Source organism: Nerophis lumbriciformis, linkage group LG07 (genome assembly GCF_033978685.3).
Source record: "Nerophis lumbriciformis linkage group LG07, RoL_Nlum_v2.1, whole genome shotgun sequence".
NCBI classification, from domain to species: Eukaryota; Metazoa; Chordata; class Actinopteri; order Syngnathiformes; family Syngnathidae; genus Nerophis; species Nerophis lumbriciformis.
This window is the reverse complement of record NC_084554.2, coordinates 49440159-49457603: the sequence shown is the minus strand read 5'-3', so window position 1 is coordinate 49457603 and position 17445 is coordinate 49440159. Positions and strand designations below refer to the sequence as shown.

Sequence of the window (17445 nt, the reverse complement as noted above, 5' to 3'; positions counted from 1 at the left end):
CTGAATATTTTTTTACTCTCCACCCGCCCCCAGCGTTTACTTGTTTCGCACCTCTTTTTTTTTTGTAAGGGGCGCCAGAAGTTGGCAGATCCGTCAGCGATCCTATTTCTGTCTCCTTGTAATGTTTGTCTGATCTTGAATGGGATTGGGCTAAAAATCTTAATTTCCCTCCCGTCTGTTGCAAGTTTTGTTGATTCTATATAACATGTTTATGTGTGCTATGGCGATGAGTTTTTTCCCCTTGGCCTCAGTCTGGGCCCCCTCCTTGGAGTCCAGCCTTTGACTGAATATTTTTTTACTCTCCACCCGCCCCCAGCGTTTACTTGTTTCTCACCTTTTTTTTAATTTTTATAAGGGGCGCCAGAAGTTGGCAGACCCGTCAGTGATGCTGTTTCAGTCTCCTTGTAATGTTTGTCTGATCTTCAATGGGATTGGGCTGAAAATCTCAATTTCCCTCCCGTCTGTTGCAAGTTTTGTTGATTCTATGTAACATGTTTATGTGTGCTATGGCTATGAATTTTTCCCCTTGGCCTCAGTCTGGGCCCCCTCCTTGGAGTCCAGCCTTTTAACTGAATATTGTTTTACTCTCCACCCGCCCCCAGCGTTTACTTGTTTCTCACCTTTTTTTTTTTATATAAGGGGCGCCAGAAGTTGGCAGACCCGTCAGCGATCCTATTTCAGTCTCCTTGTAATGTTTGTCTGATCTTGAATGGGATTGGGCTGAAAATCTCAATTTCCCTCCCGTCTGTTGCAAGTTTTGTTGATTCTATGGAACATGTTTATGTGTGCTATGGCGATGAGTTTTTTCCCCTTGGCCTCAGTCTGGGCCCCCTCCTTGGAGTCCAGCCTTTGACTGAATATTTTTTTACTCTCCACCCGCCCCCAGCGTTTACTTGTTTCTCACCTTTTTTTTTTTTTTATAAGGGGCGCCAGAAGTTGGCAGACCCGTCAGTGATCCTATTTCAGTCTCCTTGTAATGTTTGTCTGATCTTGAATGGGATTGGGCTGAAAATCTCAATTTCCCTCCCGTCTGTTGCAAGTTTTGTTGATTCTATGTAACATGTTTATGTGTGCTATGGCTATGATTTTCCCCCCTTGGCCTCAGTCTGGACCCCCTCCCTGGAGTCCAGCCTTTTAACTGAATATTGTTTTACTCTTCCCCCCCACCTCCCAGCGTTTACCTGTTTCTCACCATTTTTTTTTTATTATAAGAGGCGCCAGAAGTTGGCAGACCCGTCAGTGATCCTATTTCTGTCTCCCTGTAATGTTTGTCTGATTTTGAATGGGATTGGGCTGAAAATCTCAATTTCCCTCCCGTCTGTTGCAAGTTTTGTTGATTCTATGTAACGTCTTTATGTGTGCTATGCTTATGAGTTTTTTTCCCCTTGGCCTAAAGTACTTCTGATTCTGAAATGTGAAAGGCATGCCGAGCAAACATGGAGGAGCAAGTGAGTCCTCGACTCGGCTTCAAAAGCTGCAACATTCTTCTCGTCCTCTCACACATGCAGTGAAAGTGGGCGGTGCCCTTTGGGGGATGGCGGGGGAGGGGGGTTAGTGTGCATCACTTGCATATTTACATGTCTCCCTCCCTTCCTCTACAACTCACTGTTCTCTCTCTCTCCTCTTCTTCGTCTTCTCTCTTCCTCCCTCCCCCACGGTTGGTGTGCCGTCATCACTCCCAGCTGAGCCGCCACCATGGAGGATGAGGACGCTGGCTAGGCGGGCGGGGGACCTTCTTCTCGAGACATGTCAGTAGCTCCACGCCTGCATCATGCTGTACTTCCAGTTGGTGGTCATGGCCGGGACCGTCATGCTGGCGTATTACTTCGAGTACACGGATACCTTCAGTGTGCACGTGCAGGGCTTCTTCTGCTACGACACCGCCTACACCAAACCCTACCTTGGACCCGAGGACAACAGCGCCATCCCTCCCATCCTGCTGTACTCGGTGGTCGCGGGGCTGCCGACGCTGCTGGTGAGTCAGGAGCCCTGCATAAGACCAACAATAAGCAGGTTTAATAATCATGATGAAGGATGTCAAGTAATTAGAAGTGACAAGTGAACATAGACTATAAGAAAAAATACAATTATAACAACAACATCACATTACTAATATATCATAAAAAAAAAGCATCAGCAGTATGTTTCTGATGATGTCATCATTGATTAAGCAGAGGAAATGTCAGCAATTCTAAATGACCTTTTTTTCCCTTTTATCTAAAATTTGGATTTAAATAACCAGAAACGTGAATTATTATTATTATTACTACTTATACTGCTGATTAGTTACATTACATTACACGCTTTGGTTTTTAAAGAAAAAAACACTTTTTGGGGGGAAATTTGCCCATCATTCACAAACCTTCATGTGACATTCTTTTCTCCTTTCTGTGCATTTTAAATAGTGAAAAACAAAAAAAAAAATTCAAATTTTTTTTTTCTAAAAATAATAATAATATGAAATAAAAAATACAATAAATAAATAGTGAAAAATGCAAGCAAGGATAATAATGGAGATTTACCTACTTCGCTTACAAAGCACTTAAAAATATATTTAAAAAAAACACCAAGATCGGCGCCAAGGTTGTAACCAGAAACAGGAAGTCTTTATTTTTATTAAATTATTATTATAATAATTTTTTTTACGGCTTTAGTGCTTTATTGTTACACGGATCTGTTTTAAAGAAAAACAACACTTTTTTGGGGGGGGAGTTTTGCCCATCATCCACTATCTTTTTGTGAGATAAGAACACATATTTCCCTCTTTTCTGTGCATTCTAAATAGTGAAAAACGAAAAGAAAATTAAAAAATAAAAAATTCTAAAAATAATAATAATATAAAATAAAAAATACATTAAATAAATAGTGAAAAACTAAAGCTAGAAATACCCTTTTTTTTTTATTAAATAAAAACAAAATTAAATAAATACATAGTGAAAACTGCTAGCAGGAGGTGGCTAGCAACACAGGTAATAGATATTCACCTATTTTGCTGACAAAGCACTTTTAAAAAAACATTCAAAAACCGCCGAGATCTGCGCCAACGTTGTAACCGGAAACATGAATTATTATTGTTTTATTTTATTTTTTTACTGCTGATAATTTGTTTAACATTACACAGTTCAGTACGTACCTTGATTCGAAAGGAAAACTAAAAAAAAAAAAAAAAAAAGTTTTAAACTGTAATAAAATACAAAAATTAAAAATAATGAATAAAAAATTAAATCGAAAAAGAGTAAAAAAAAAAACAACTGCTAGCATGAGGTGGCTAACAATGAGTTAATGGAGATTCACCTATTTTGCTTACCAAACCCTTTTAAAAAACGCCAAGATCTGCGCCAAAGTTGTAACCAAAAACATGAATTATTATTTTTTTTTACTGCTAAATGGTTTAACTTTACACAGTTCAGTACGTATTGTACCTTGATTTAAAAGGAAAACTAAAAAAAAACAAATAATAAAATACATAAATAAAAGATATGAAATAACAAAAAACAAATATATATAGTAAAAAAATGCTAGGACGAGGTGGCTAACTAAAAACTAAATAAATAAATAATTTAAAACAATTTAATAAAATAAACAAATTAAAAACAAAATACTTTTTTTTTTTTATAAATTAAAAAAAAAAAAAAAACCCTGATAGCACGAGGTGGCTAACTAAAACTAAATGAATAAATCATTTAAAACAATTTAATAAAAAATAAAATAAAATAAAAATAAATAAAATAAAAAAATACTAAAAAAACCCTGATAGCACAAGGTGGCTAACAATGAGTTAATGGAGATTCACCTATTTCGCTTACAAACCACTTTAAAAAACATTCAACAACTGCCAAGATCAGCACCAAGGTTGTAACCAGAAACATGATTCATTATTATTTATTTATACATTTTTTTTTACAGCTTATAAGTGGTTAATGTTACACAGTTCAGTACAGTACCTTAATTAAAAAGGAAAACTACACTTCTGTTTTTTTATTTTGCCCATCATCCACAATCCTTATGTGAGATAAGAACACATGCTTTTCTCTTGCTTGTGCATTCTATATAGTGAAAAACTGCTAGCAAGAGGCTGCTAACAATGCATGCAATGGAGATTCACCTATTTCCCTTATAAAGCATTTTATAAAACAACCCAAGAACATTTAATATACATGCTGTAAGTTAGTGTGTGAAATGATGAAGGAGACCCTTGTGTGAGATGATGAAGTAGAATAACAGTGTGTGAGATGATGAAGAAGGACTCCTTGTGTGAGATGATGGAGAATAACAGTGTGTGAGATGATGAAGAAGGACACCTCGTGTGAGATGATGAGGGAGAATAACAGTGTGTGAGATGATGAGGGAGAATAACAGTGTGTGAGATGATGAAGGAGGAGGAGAAGAGTGTGTGAGATGATTAAGAAGGAGAAGAGTGTGTGAGATGATGAAGAAGGAGAACAGTGTGTGGGATGATGAAGAAGGAGAACAGTAAATACAAGTAAATAATATTGTGTATGTTGGGATAGAAGAGGTATTTTTGAGAAGAATGTTAGATGAGAGCCAAGATGAAGATGATGGGAAATGTTGGGATGACATTTGGATGACAGGAACTGTTTTGAGGAAAGAAAAGTTCCAGTGATCGAAGAATAACAAAACGTATGACATCAGCGAGGAAACATCGTATGCTCTCAATGACCACATGAACCTGCCTGGAAGCATTTCATCATGTTATATAAGTCATATATAGAAGTCATATATTCTATCATCAAGTACTTTGTATTTTGTGTGTGTGTCCCAGATCACAATAACAGAAACAGTACTGTTCCTGGTGCAGTACACCTCTCAGGAGTTTGACCGCTTGGAGAAGACCGTCGCTACTGGAGACTGTTGCTATCTCAACCCGCTTGTACGCAGGACCTTTCGCTTCCTAGGTAGGTTTATATACACCCTATACTCTACACACACACACACACACACACACACACACACACACACACACACACACCTTTCACTTCCTAGGTAGGTTTATATACACCCTATACTCTACACACTAGAGATGCGCGGATAGGCAATTATTTCTTCCGCAACCGCATCAGAAAGTCGTCAACCATCCGCCATCCACCCGATGTAGCATTTGATCAGAACCGCACCCGCCCGCACCCGCCCGTTGTTATATATCGAATATAGACGATGCAAGGCATTAGTGAGGTTATAAAGCTTTTGCCTGTTAAAGAAAGGAGACTGATCCAATGCAGCACAGACATTCGCGTGCCACGCTGTCACGACCCAGACGCACACCAGTGCGCAATCATATGGGAGCCGCGCTGAGCGCACCTCCAAGCGCATCTCGCTGCCGGCGACGGCCGGGTATGGGCCTGATGCTCCAGCGCCATCCATTTTCAGGGCTAGTTGATTCGGCAGGTGGGTTGTTACACACTCCTTAGCGGGTTCCGACTTCCATGGCCACCGTCTAGCTGCTGTCTATATCAACCAGGGTGAGCCCCACCCCTTTCGTGAGCGCACTGCGCGCGGAGTGACCCCTGTTACGCGCCCCCGGCAACAGGGGTGGCGGGCAGGTAAGCTGCGCGGGCGGAGCGCGCGGAGTGACCCCTGTTACGAGCCCCCGGCCACGGGGGTGGCGGGCAGGTAAGCTGCTTACCTGCTGCGCGTGACGCCGGCCGCGGCGAAGGCGGACGAGGCGGGGTGTCGGTGCGGTGGGCGCGGTGGTGACCCTGGACGTGCGTCGGGCCCTTCTCGCGGATCGCCTCAGCTACGGCTCCCGGTGGGGCCCTCTCGGGGGAAGGGGCCTCGGTCCCGGACCCCGGCGAGGTGTCGGGGGCCTTCTCCGCTCCGTAAAAGTGTCCATCTCTTTTTTTTTTTTTCTTCTGTTGTGGCATATGCAGCAGGTGCCTGCTCGTTTTTCGTATGTGGGTAACAACATTTAACTATGGATATATATTTCCGAATTGGTTTAACTGCCACCCGCCTGAATCTATTTAAAATAAAATAAATAAATAAATTTTTTATTTCAACCGCCCGACCCGACCCGACCCGACCCGCAGATAAAATCTAATTTTTTTAAATTTCATCCGCCCGATCCGCGGATAATCCGCGGACTCCGCGGTTGTGCCCGCAAACCGCGCATCTCTAGTACACACACACTTTTCGCTTCCTCGGTAGGTTTATATACACCCTATCCTCTACACCAGGGGTGCTCACACTTTTTCTGCAGGCGAGCTACTTTTCAATTGATCAAGTCGTGGGGATCTACCTCATTCATATATATAATTTATATTTACTTATTTATGAAATATATGTTTTTGTTAACAAGTTAAAGGTGTTTAATGATAATGCAAGCATGTTTAACACATATAGTTAATATTGTTAATACATTAAAGGTGTTTAATGATAATACAAGTATGTTTAATACATATAGTTAATATTGTTAACAAGTTAAAGGTGTTTAAAGATAATGCAAGCATGTTTAACACATATAGTTAATATTGTTAACAAGTTAAAGGTGGTTAAAAATAATACAAGCATGTTTAACACATATAGATTCCTTTCTTTCATGAAGACAAGAATATAAGTTGGTGTATTACCTGATTGTGATGACTTGCATTGATTGGAATCAGACAGTGGTGATGATAACGTCCGCATTTTCGAATGGAGGAGAAAAAAAGTCCTCCTTTCTGTCCAATACCACATGAAAGTGGTTGGTTTTTGGCATCTTATTTGTCCAGCTTCCGTACTCCTTTGTATACACTTTACAAGAAATACATTGTCGGCAAACTCCGTAGCTTGCTAGCTTGTGCACGCCAGCTTTCTGAGACTCTTATTTTGGTAGCGCAGGCAGGATCAATCAATCAATCAATCAATGTTTATTTATATAGCCCTAAATCACAAGTGTCTCAAAGGGCTGCACAAGCCACAACGACATCCTCGGTATAGCCCACATAAGGGCAAGGAAAAACTCACCCCAGTGGGACATCGATGTGAATGACTATGAGAAACCTTGGAGAGGACCGCATATGTGGGTAACCCCCCCCTCTAGGGAGACCGAATGCAATGGATGTCGAGTGGGTCTAACATAATATTGTGAGAGTCCAGTCCATAGTGTATCCAGCATAACAGTAAGAGTCCAGTCCACAGTGGGGTCAGCAGGAAACCATCCCGAGCGGAGACGGGTCAGCAGCGCAGAGATGTTCCCAACCGATATACAGGCGAGCGGTCCACCCCGGGTCCCGACCCCGGACAGCCAGCACCCCATCCATGGCCACCGGATCTGTGTGTCTCCCCTTCCACAAGGGATAGGGGGGAGCAGAGGAGAAAAGAAAAGAAACGGCAGATCAACTGGTCTAAAAAAAGGGGGGCTATTCAAAGGCTAGAGTATACAAATGAGTTTTGAGATGGGACTTAAATGTTTCTACTGAGGTAGCATCTCTAACTGTTACCGGGAGGGCATTCCATAGTGCTGGAGCCCGAATAGAAAACGCTCTACAGCCCGCAGACTTTTTTTGGGCTCTGGGAATCACTAATAAGCCGGAGTTCTTTGAACGCAGATTTCTTGCCGGGACATATGGTACAATACAATCGGCAAGATAGGCTGGAGCTAGACCGTGTAGTATTTTATACGTAAGTAGTAAAACCTTAAAGTCGCATCTTAAGTGCACAGGAAGCCAGTGCAGGTGAGCCAGTATAGGCGTAATATGATCAAACTTTCTTGTTCTTGTCAAAAGTCTAGCAGCCGCATTTTGTACCAACTGTAATCTTTTAATGCTAGACATAGGGAGACCCGAAAATAATACGTTACAGTAATCGAGACGAGACGTAACGAACGCATGAATAATGATCTCAGCGTCGCTAGTGGACAAAATGGAACGAATTTTAGCGATATTACGGAGATGAAAGAAGGCCGTTTTAGTAGCACTCTTAATGTGTGACTCAAAGGAGAGAGTTGGGTCGAAGATAATACCCAGATTCTTTACCGAGTCACTTTGTGTAATTGTTTGGTTGTCAAATGTTAAGGTGGTATTATCAAATAAATGTCGGTGTTTAGCAGGACCGATAATCAGCATTTCCGTTTTCTTAGTGTTGAGTTGCAAGAAGTTAGCGGACATCCATTGTTTAATTTCATTAAGACACGCCTCCAGCTGACTACAATCCGGCGTGTTGGTCAGCTTTAGGGGCATGTAGAGTTGGGTGTCATCAGCATAGCAATGAAAGCTAACACCGTATTTGCGTATGATGTCGCCTAGCGGCAGCATGTAAATACTAAAGAGTGCAGGGCCAAGAACCGAACCTTGGGGGACTCCGCACGTTACCTTAACATAGTCCGAGGTCACATTGTTATGGGAGACGCACTGCATCCTGTCAGTAAGATAAGAGTTAAAGTCTGACATACCAATACGTGTTTTGATACGCTCTAATAAAATGTTATGATCGACGGTATCGAAAGCAGCGCTAAGATCAAGAAGCAGCAACATAGATGACGCATCAGAATCCATCGTTAGCACTAGATCATTAGTCATTTTTGCGAGGGCTGTCTCCGTAGAGTGATTTGCCCTGAAACCGGATTGAAAAGGTTCACAGAGATTGTTAGACATTAAGTGTTCATTTAGCTGCTGTGCGACAATTTTTTCGAGGATTTTCGAGATAAACGGAAGGTGGGACACCGGCCGGTAGTTTACCATGAGGTCAGGATCGAGGTTAGGTCTTTTGAGCAAAGGATGAATAACCGCTTTTTTGAATGCTAGTGGAACAGTGCCAGAGGAAAGTGATAAGTTTATAATATTTAGCCCTGATGGACCTAATAATACAAAAAGCTCCTTAATAAGTTTCCCAGGAAGTGGGTCAAGTAGACATGTTGTTTGTTTTGTCCCATTGACACATCTTAACAATTCCTCTAGTGTTATTTCATCAAAGAGAGAGAAACTATTTTGGAGGGCGGTATCCTTCGTAGATACAGTCGTATCTGTGTTAATAGAACCCAGTTGTAGCTGCGACGCATTGTCTTTAATCTCCTTTCTAATGAGTTAAATTTTCTTATTAAAGAAATTCATAAAATCATCTGCTGAGTGGGTGGAGCTACTGGGAGGAGTCCCTTGTTGGGTTAGCGATGCTACTGTACTAAACAAAAATTTCGGATCATTTTTGTTGAGGTGGATGAGATTTGAGTAATATTTAGCTTTAGCTAGGGTAAGCATGTGTTTATAAGTTATTAAACTATCACTCCATGCTTGATGGAAAACCTCAAGTTTAGTAGCGCGCCATTTGCGTTCCAGCTTTCTACATGATAATTTATGGGCTCTAGTTTCTTCTGTAAACCATGGGGTGCGCCTTTTAGGGGCTCTTTTAAGCTTTAGCGGTGCTATACTATCAATGGTGTCGCGCAGGGCGTCGTTAAAGTTGTTAGTGAGGTTATCAATAGAGCCGACATAATTTGGGAATGGTGCCATTACCGAAGGCAGTAGGCCAGCAAGAGTCATCGTTGTGGCAGCATTAATGTTGCGGCTGCTATAGTAGTTATTATTATTAGTTTGTTGACAATGAGTCAGAACTTCAAATTTTATAAGGTAATGATCGGACATTACTTTAGTATACGGGAGTATCGTAACTTTGGAGGTGGTGACACCCCTGACCAGCACTAGATCTATCGTATTTCCGTTGCGATGCGTAGGTTCATTTATTATTTGTGTAAGACCACAGCTATCAATTATAGTCTGGAGCGCCATGCACTGAGGGTCCGATGGGGTATTCATATGGATATTAAAGTCCCCCATTATGACTATATTGTCGGCGTGCGTCACTAAATCAGCAACGAACTCTGAAAATTCACTGATGAAGTCCGAATTGGGTCCTGGGGGGCGGTAGATAACAGCCAGGTGGAGAGGCAGCGGTGCGACAAACCTCATAGTAAGCATCTCAAACGAGTTATATTTATTATTTAGGTTCGGGGTAAGATTAAAGTTTTTATTGTGTATGAGTGCAACTCCCCCACCCCTTTTAATGGGACGGGCAATATGCGCTCCCGCATAGCCAGGAGGAGACGCCTCACCCAGCGCAAAGAAATCGTCTGGTTTGAGCCAGGTCTCGGCGAGACCAATAACGTCAAGATTATTGTCTCTAATGACCTCATTAACTAATAACGTTTTGGAAGATAATGATCTTATGTTTAAGAAGCCCATATTATAGGTAGTGGGCTGTTTTGAGGAGTTTTTGTTGAAATTATCCGTAGTAGCAATATTAATAATGTTGTGTTTATTATGTGTAGTGCACTTTAAATAATTTCGACCATATCTAGGAATTGATATGACGGGAATTTTCCGATTGTTTGCTTGATGTTGTGATAAACCGAACGCATCATAACTTGCCACCTCAGTAGAGTGCATGTCTACTTCTGACACAGAAAAAACATTTTTTGAGTTGTGTATTGTTCTAAAATAGTTGCTATGTGTGCAGGTATTATCCAGCCTGGCGCTGGCTAGTTCTATTTTAACAAACTTCTCACCCGGACTAACGCTTCTTTGAGGATTAGCCTTTCGCTTTGTTGTTAGCCCCGCTCGGCATCCCCGCTTCTGCTTCCGCTCACACCGCTTACGTGTCCTCCGTTGACGGTCCTCGCTGGTACTTGACTCCGCTGCTTTCGAGGCCGCTGGATGTAGCTGGCGAAGAATCCCCATGCTAGCGAGGAGGTCGAAAGTACCCGCATCTTTCAGCCTATAACGGCCCGATCTATCCACATCCAGAATCGTCTGTCGGTCGTATCTGATCACGAAGTGTCCACGCTGTGAGCCAGCCATGAAATAGACAGAATTGACGGGTATTTTTGCCAAATCGCTCTACACTTCCAAGAGCGTCTGCAAGCCGCTGCCATCAGGGCGCCGCCATCTTTAACCGTCCAGTATGAAGCAGAGCTTTTATTGTGCAACTGTGCAGTCGGTCTTTGGAGTTTTGACGACAGGTACGGCGCCAGAGTCTGTTGAAATAAAGTGTTTCTCGCCTTCCAGTCGGTAATTTTAATGAGCTGGCAGCAGCAAGCGTCATCTCAGAAGACCCTTGGGTGCCGTGAATGTCAATCAAGTGACGAAAGTGACGTCATAGTGAAGATCGCTCATTTTTAGGACTATTTTTTTAATGCCTGGCTGGTGATCGACTGACACACCCTCCGAGATCAACCGGTAGATCGCGATCGACGTAATGAGCACTCTACACACACTTTTCACTTCATAGGGAGGTTTATATACACACTATACTGTACATACACTTTTCACTTCCTAGGTAGGTTTATATACACCCTATACTCTACAAACACACTTTTCACTTCCTAGGTAGGTTTATATACACCCTATACTCTACACACACTTTTCACTTCCTAGGTAGGTTTATGTACACCCTATATTGTACACACGCACACACTTTTCACTTCCTAGGTAGGTTTATATACATCCTATACTCTACACACACTTTTCACTTCCTAGGTAGGTTTATGTACACCCTATATTGTACACACACACACACACACTTTTCACTTCCTAGGTAGGTTTATATACACCCTATACTCTACACACACTTTTCACTTCCTAGGTAGGTTTATATACACCCTATACTCTACACACTTTTCACTTCCTAGGTAGGTTTATATACACCATATACTCTACACACTTTTCACTTCCTAGGTAGGTTTATATACTTCCTACACTCTACACCAGGGGTGGCCAACCAGTCAGAGACTAAGAGACACTTTTTTTTTTACTGTGTTACTGCAAAGAGCCACATCCTACACATGGGAACACATGAACATCCCTTCCTCACACACACACACACACACACACACACACACACACACACACACACACACACACACACACACACACACACACACACACACACACAACACGTGTGTTACTACTGTGTGTGTTCATGTTAGTTTAGAAGTCAACACGTGTGTTACTACTGTGTGTGTTCATGTTAGTTTAGAAGTCAACACGTGTGTTACTACTGTGTGTGTTAATGTTAGTTTAGAAGTCAACATGTGTGTTACTACTGTGTGTGTTAATGTTAGTTTAGAAGTCAACACTACTGTGTGTTACTACTGTGTGTGTTAATGTTAGTTTAGAAGTCAACACATGTGTTACTACTGTGTGTGTTAATGTTTGTTTAGAAGTCAACACTACTGTGTGTGATAATATTAGTGTAGAAGTCAACACATGTGTTACTACTGTGTGTGTTAATGTTAGTTTAGAAGTCAACACATGTGTTACTACTGTGTGTGTTAATGTTTGTTTAGAAGTCAACACTACTGTGTGTGATAATATTAGTGTAGAAGTCAACACATGTGTTACTACTGTGTGTGTTAATGTTAGTTTAGAAGTCAACACTACTGTGTGTGTTAATGTTAGTTTAGAAGTCAACACTACTGTGTGTGATAATATTAGTGTAGAAGTCAACATGTGTTACTACTGTGTGTGTTAATGTTAGTTTAGAAGTCAACACGTGTGTTACTACTGTGTGTGTTAATGTTAGTTTAGAAGTCAACACTACTGTGTGTGATAATATTAGTGTAGAAGTCAACACATGTGTTACTACTGTGTGTGTTAATGTTAGTTTAGAAGTCAACACTACTGTGTGTGTTAATGTTAGTTTAGAAGTCAACACTACTGTGTGTGATAATATTAGTGTAGAAGTCAACATGTGTTACTACTGTGTGTGTTAATGTTAGTTTAGAAGTCAACACGTGTGTTACTACTGTGTGTGTTAATGTTAGTTTAGAAGTCAACACTACTGTGTGTGTTAATGTTAGTGTAAAAGTCAACACATGTGTTACTACTGTGTGTGTTAATGTTAGTGTAAAAGTCAACACGTGTTACTACTGTGTGTGTTCATGTTAATTTAGAAGTCAACACATGTGTTACTACTGTGTGTGTTAATGTTAGTTTAGAAGTCAACACGTGTGCTACTACTGTGTGTGTTAATGTTAGTTTAGAAGTCAACACATGTGTTACTACTGTGTGTGTTAATGTTAGTTTAGAAGTCAACACGTGTTACTACTGTGTGTGTTAATGTTAGTTTAGAAGTCAACACGTGTGTTACTACTGTGTGTGTTAATGTTAGTTTAGAAGTCAACACATGTTTTACTACTGTGTGTGTTAATGTTAGTTTAGAAGTCAACACTACTGAGTGTGATAATATTAGTGTAGAAGTCAACACGTGTGTTACTACTGTGTGTGTTCATGTTAGTTTAGAAGTCAACACGTGTGTTACTACTGTGTGTGTTAATGTTAGTTTAGAAGTCAACACGTGTGTTACTACTGTGTGTGTTAATGTTAGTTTAGAAGTCAACATGTGTGTTACTACTGTGTGTGTTAATGTTAGTTTAGAAGTCAACACTACTGTGTGTTACTACTGTGTATGTTAATGTTAGTTTAGAAGTCAACACATGTGTTACTACTGTGTGTGTTAATGTTAGTTTAGAAGTCAACACATGTGTTACTACTGTGTGTGTTAATGTTTGTTTAGAAGTCAACACTACTGTGTGTGATAATATTAGTGTAGAAGTCAACACATGTGTTACTACTGTGTGTGTTAATGTGAGTTTAGAAGTCAACACTACTGTGTGTGTTAATGTTAGTTTAGAAGTCAACACTACTGTGTGTGATAATATTAGTGTAGAAGTCAACATGTGTTACTACTGTGTGTGTTAATGTTAGTTTAGAAGTCAACACGTGTGTTACTACTGTGTGTGTTAATGTTAGTTTAGAAGTCAACACTACTGTGTGTGATAATATTAGTGTAGAAGTCAACATGTGTTACTACTGTGTGTGTTAATGTTAGTTTAGAAGTCAACACGTGTGTTACTACTGTGTGTGTTAATGTTAGTTTAGAAGTCAACACTACTGTGTGTGATAATATTAGTGTAGAAGTCAACACGTGTTACTACTGTGTGTGTTAATGTTAGTTTAGAAGTCAACACTACTGTGTGTGTTAATGTTAGTTTAGAAGTCAACACTACTGTGTGTGATAATATTAGTGTAGAAGTCAACATGTGTTACTACTGTGTGTGTTAATGTTAGTTTAGAAGTCAACACGTGTGTTACTACTGTGTGTGTTAATGTTAGTTTAGAAGTCAACACTACTGTGTGTGATAATATTAGTGTAGAAGTCAACACATGTGTTACTACTGTGTGTGTTAATGTTAGTTTAGAAGTCAACACTACTGTGTGTGTTGATGTTAGTTTAGAAGTCAACACTACTGTGTGTGATAATATTAGTGTAGAAGTCAACATGTGTTACTACTGTGTGTGTTAATGTTAGTTTAGAAGTCAACACGTGTGTTACTACTGTGTGTGTTAATGTTAGTTTAGAAGTCAACACTACTGTGTGTGTTAATGTTAGTTTAGAAGTCAACACTACTGTGTGTGTTAATGTTAGTGTAAAAGTCAACACATGTGTTACTACTGTGTGTGTTAATGTTAGTTTAGAAGTCAACACTACTGTGTGTGTTAATGTTAGTGTAAAAGTCAACACGTGTTACTACTGTGTGTGTTCATGTTAGTTTAGAAGTCAACACATGTGTTACTACTGTGTGTGTTAATGTTAGTTTAGAAGTCAACACGTGTGTTACTACTGTGTGTGTTAATGTTAGTTTAGAAGTCAACACATGTTTTACTACTGTGTGTGTTAATGTTAGTTTAGAAGTCAACACTACTGAGTGTGATAATATTAGTGTAGAAGTCAACACATGTGTTACTACTGTGTGTGTTAATGTTAGTTTAGAAGTCAACACGTGTTACTACTGTGTGTGTTAATGTTAGTTTAGAAGTCAACACTACTGTGTGTGTTAATGTTAGTTTAGAAGTCAACACTACTGTGTGTGATAATATTAGTGTAGAAGTCAACATGTGTTACTACTGTGTGTGTTAATGGGAGTTTAGAAGTCAACACGCGTGTTACTACTGTGTGTGTTAATTTTAGTTTAGAAGTCAACACGTGTGTTACTATTGTGTGTGTTAATGTTAGTTTAGAAGTCAACACTACTGTGTTTGTTAATGTTAGTTTAGAAGTCAACACGTGTGTTACTACTGTGTGTGTTAATGTTAGTTTGGAAGTCAACACTACTGTGTGTTACTACTTTGTGTGTTAATGTTAGTTTAGAAGTCAACACGTGTGTTACCACTGTGTGTGTTCATGTTAGTTTAGAAGTCAACACGTGTGTTACTACTGTGTGTGTTAATGTTAGTTTAGAAGTCAACACATGTGTTACCACTGTGTGTGTTAATGTTAGTTTAGAAGTCAACACGTGTGTTACTACTGTGTGTGTTAATGTTAGTTTAGAAGTCAACACGTGTGTTACTACTGTGTGTGTTAATGTTAGTTTAGAAGTCAACACATGTGTTACTACTGTGTGTGTTAATGTTAATTTAGAAGTCAACACGTGTGTTACTACTGTGTGTGTTAATGTTAGTTTAGAAGTCAACACATGAGTTACTACTGTGTGTGTTAATGTTAGTTTAGAAGTCAAGACGTGTGTTACTACTGTGTGTGTTAATGTTAGTTTAGAAGTCAACATGTGTGTTACTACTGTGTGTGTTAATGTTAGTTTAGAAGTCAACACTACTGTGTGTGTTAATGTTAGTGTAAAAGTCAACACATGTGTTACTACTGTGTGTGTTAATGTTAGTTTAGAAGTCAACACGTGTGTTACTACTGTGTGTGTTAATGTTAGTTTAGAAGTCAACACATGTGTCACTACTGTGTGTGTTAATGTTAGTTTAGAAGTCGATCAACACGTGTGTTACTACTGTGTGTGTTAATGTTAGTTTAGAAGTCAACACTACTGTGTGTGTTAATGTTAGTTTAGAAGTCAACACGTGTGTTACTACTGTGTGTGTTAATGTTAGTTTAGAAGTCAACACTACTGTGTGTGATAATGTTAGTGTAGAAGTCAACATGTGTTACTACTGTGTGTGTTAATGGGAATTTAGAAGTCAACACGTGTGTTACTACTGTGTGTTTTAATGTTAGTTTAGAAGTCAACACTACTGTGTGTGTTAATGTTAGTGTAGAAGTCAACACGTGTGTTACTACTGTGTGTGTTAATGTTAGTTTAGAAGTCAACACATGTGTTACTATAGTGTGTGTTAATGTTAGTTTAGAAGTCAACACTACTGTGTTTGTTAATGTTAGTTTAGAAGTCAACACGTGTGTTACTACTGTGTGTGTTAATGTTAGTTTGGAAGTCAACACTACTGTGTGTTACTACTTTGTGTGTTAATGTTAGTTTAGAAGTCAACACGTGTGTTACCACTGTGTGTGTTCATGTTAGTTTAGAAGTCAACACGTGTGTTACTACTGTGTGTGTTAATGTTAGTTTAGAAGTCAACACATGTGTTACCACTGTGTGTGTTAATGTTAGTTTAGAAGTCAACACGTGTGTTACTACTGTGTGTGTTAATGTTAGTTTAGAAGTCAACACGTGTGTTACTACTGTGTGTGTTAATGTTAGTTTAGAAGTCAACACATGTGTTACTACTGTGTGTGTTAATGTTAATTTAGAAGTCAACACGTGTGTTACTACTGTGTGTGTTAATGTTAGTTTAGAAGTCAACACATGAGTTACTACTCTGTGTGTTAATGTTAGTTTAGAAGTCAAGACGTGTGTTACTACTGTGTGTGTTAATGTTAGTTTAGAAGTCAACATGTGTGTTACTACTGTGTGTGTTAATGTTAGTTTAGAAGTCAACACTACTGTGTGTGTTAATGTTAGTGTAAAAGTCAACACATGTGTTACTACTGTGTGTGTTAATGTTAGTTTAGAAGTCAACACGTGTGTTACTACTGTGTGTGTTAATGTTAGTTTAGAAGTCAACACATGTGTTACTACTGTGTGTGTTAATGTTAGTTTAGAAGTCAACACATGTGTCACTACTGTGTGTGTTAATGTTAGTTTAGAAGTCGATCAACACGTGTGTTACTACTGTGTGTGTTAATGTTAGTTTAGAAGTCAACACTACTGTGTGTGTTAATGTTAGTTTAGAAGTCAACACGTGTGTTACTACTATGTGTGTTAATGTTAGTTTAGAAGTCAACACTACTGTGTGTGATAATGTTAGTGTAGAAGTCAACATGTGTTACTACTGTGTGTGTTAATGGGAATTTAGAAGTCAACACGTGTGTTACTACTGTGTGTTTTAATGTTAGTTTAGAAGTCAACACTACTGTGTGTGTTAATGTTAGTGTAGAAGTCAACACGTGTGTTACTACTGTGTGTGTTAATGTTAGTTTAGAAGTCAACACATGTGTTACTATAGTGTGTGTTAATGTTAGTTTAGATGTCAACACTACTGTGTTACTACTGTGTGTGTTAATGTTAGTTTAGAAGTCAACACATGTGTTACTACTGTGTGTGTTAATGTTAGTTTAGAAGTCAACACGTGTGTTACTACTGTGTGTTAATGTTAG

The 17445-nt window shown here is 39.5% G+C and overlaps 1 protein-coding gene across 1 annotated transcript in view; it reads left to right on the top strand.

Annotated features, from left to right (window-relative positions):
* Positions 1–1635: 1635 nt before the first annotated feature.
* Positions 1636–17445, top strand: part of LOC133609372 (phospholipid phosphatase-related protein type 5-like) — a 39876-nt gene continuing 24066 nt past the window's right edge. The window contains exons 1-2 of the mRNA XM_061964915.2: positions 1636–1975; positions 4784–4916. Of these exons, the coding sequence (XP_061820899.1) occupies positions 1772–1975; positions 4784–4916 (337 nt within the window). The 5' untranslated portion in view covers positions 1636–1771. The remainder of the gene's footprint in view (positions 1976–4783; positions 4917–17445) is intronic.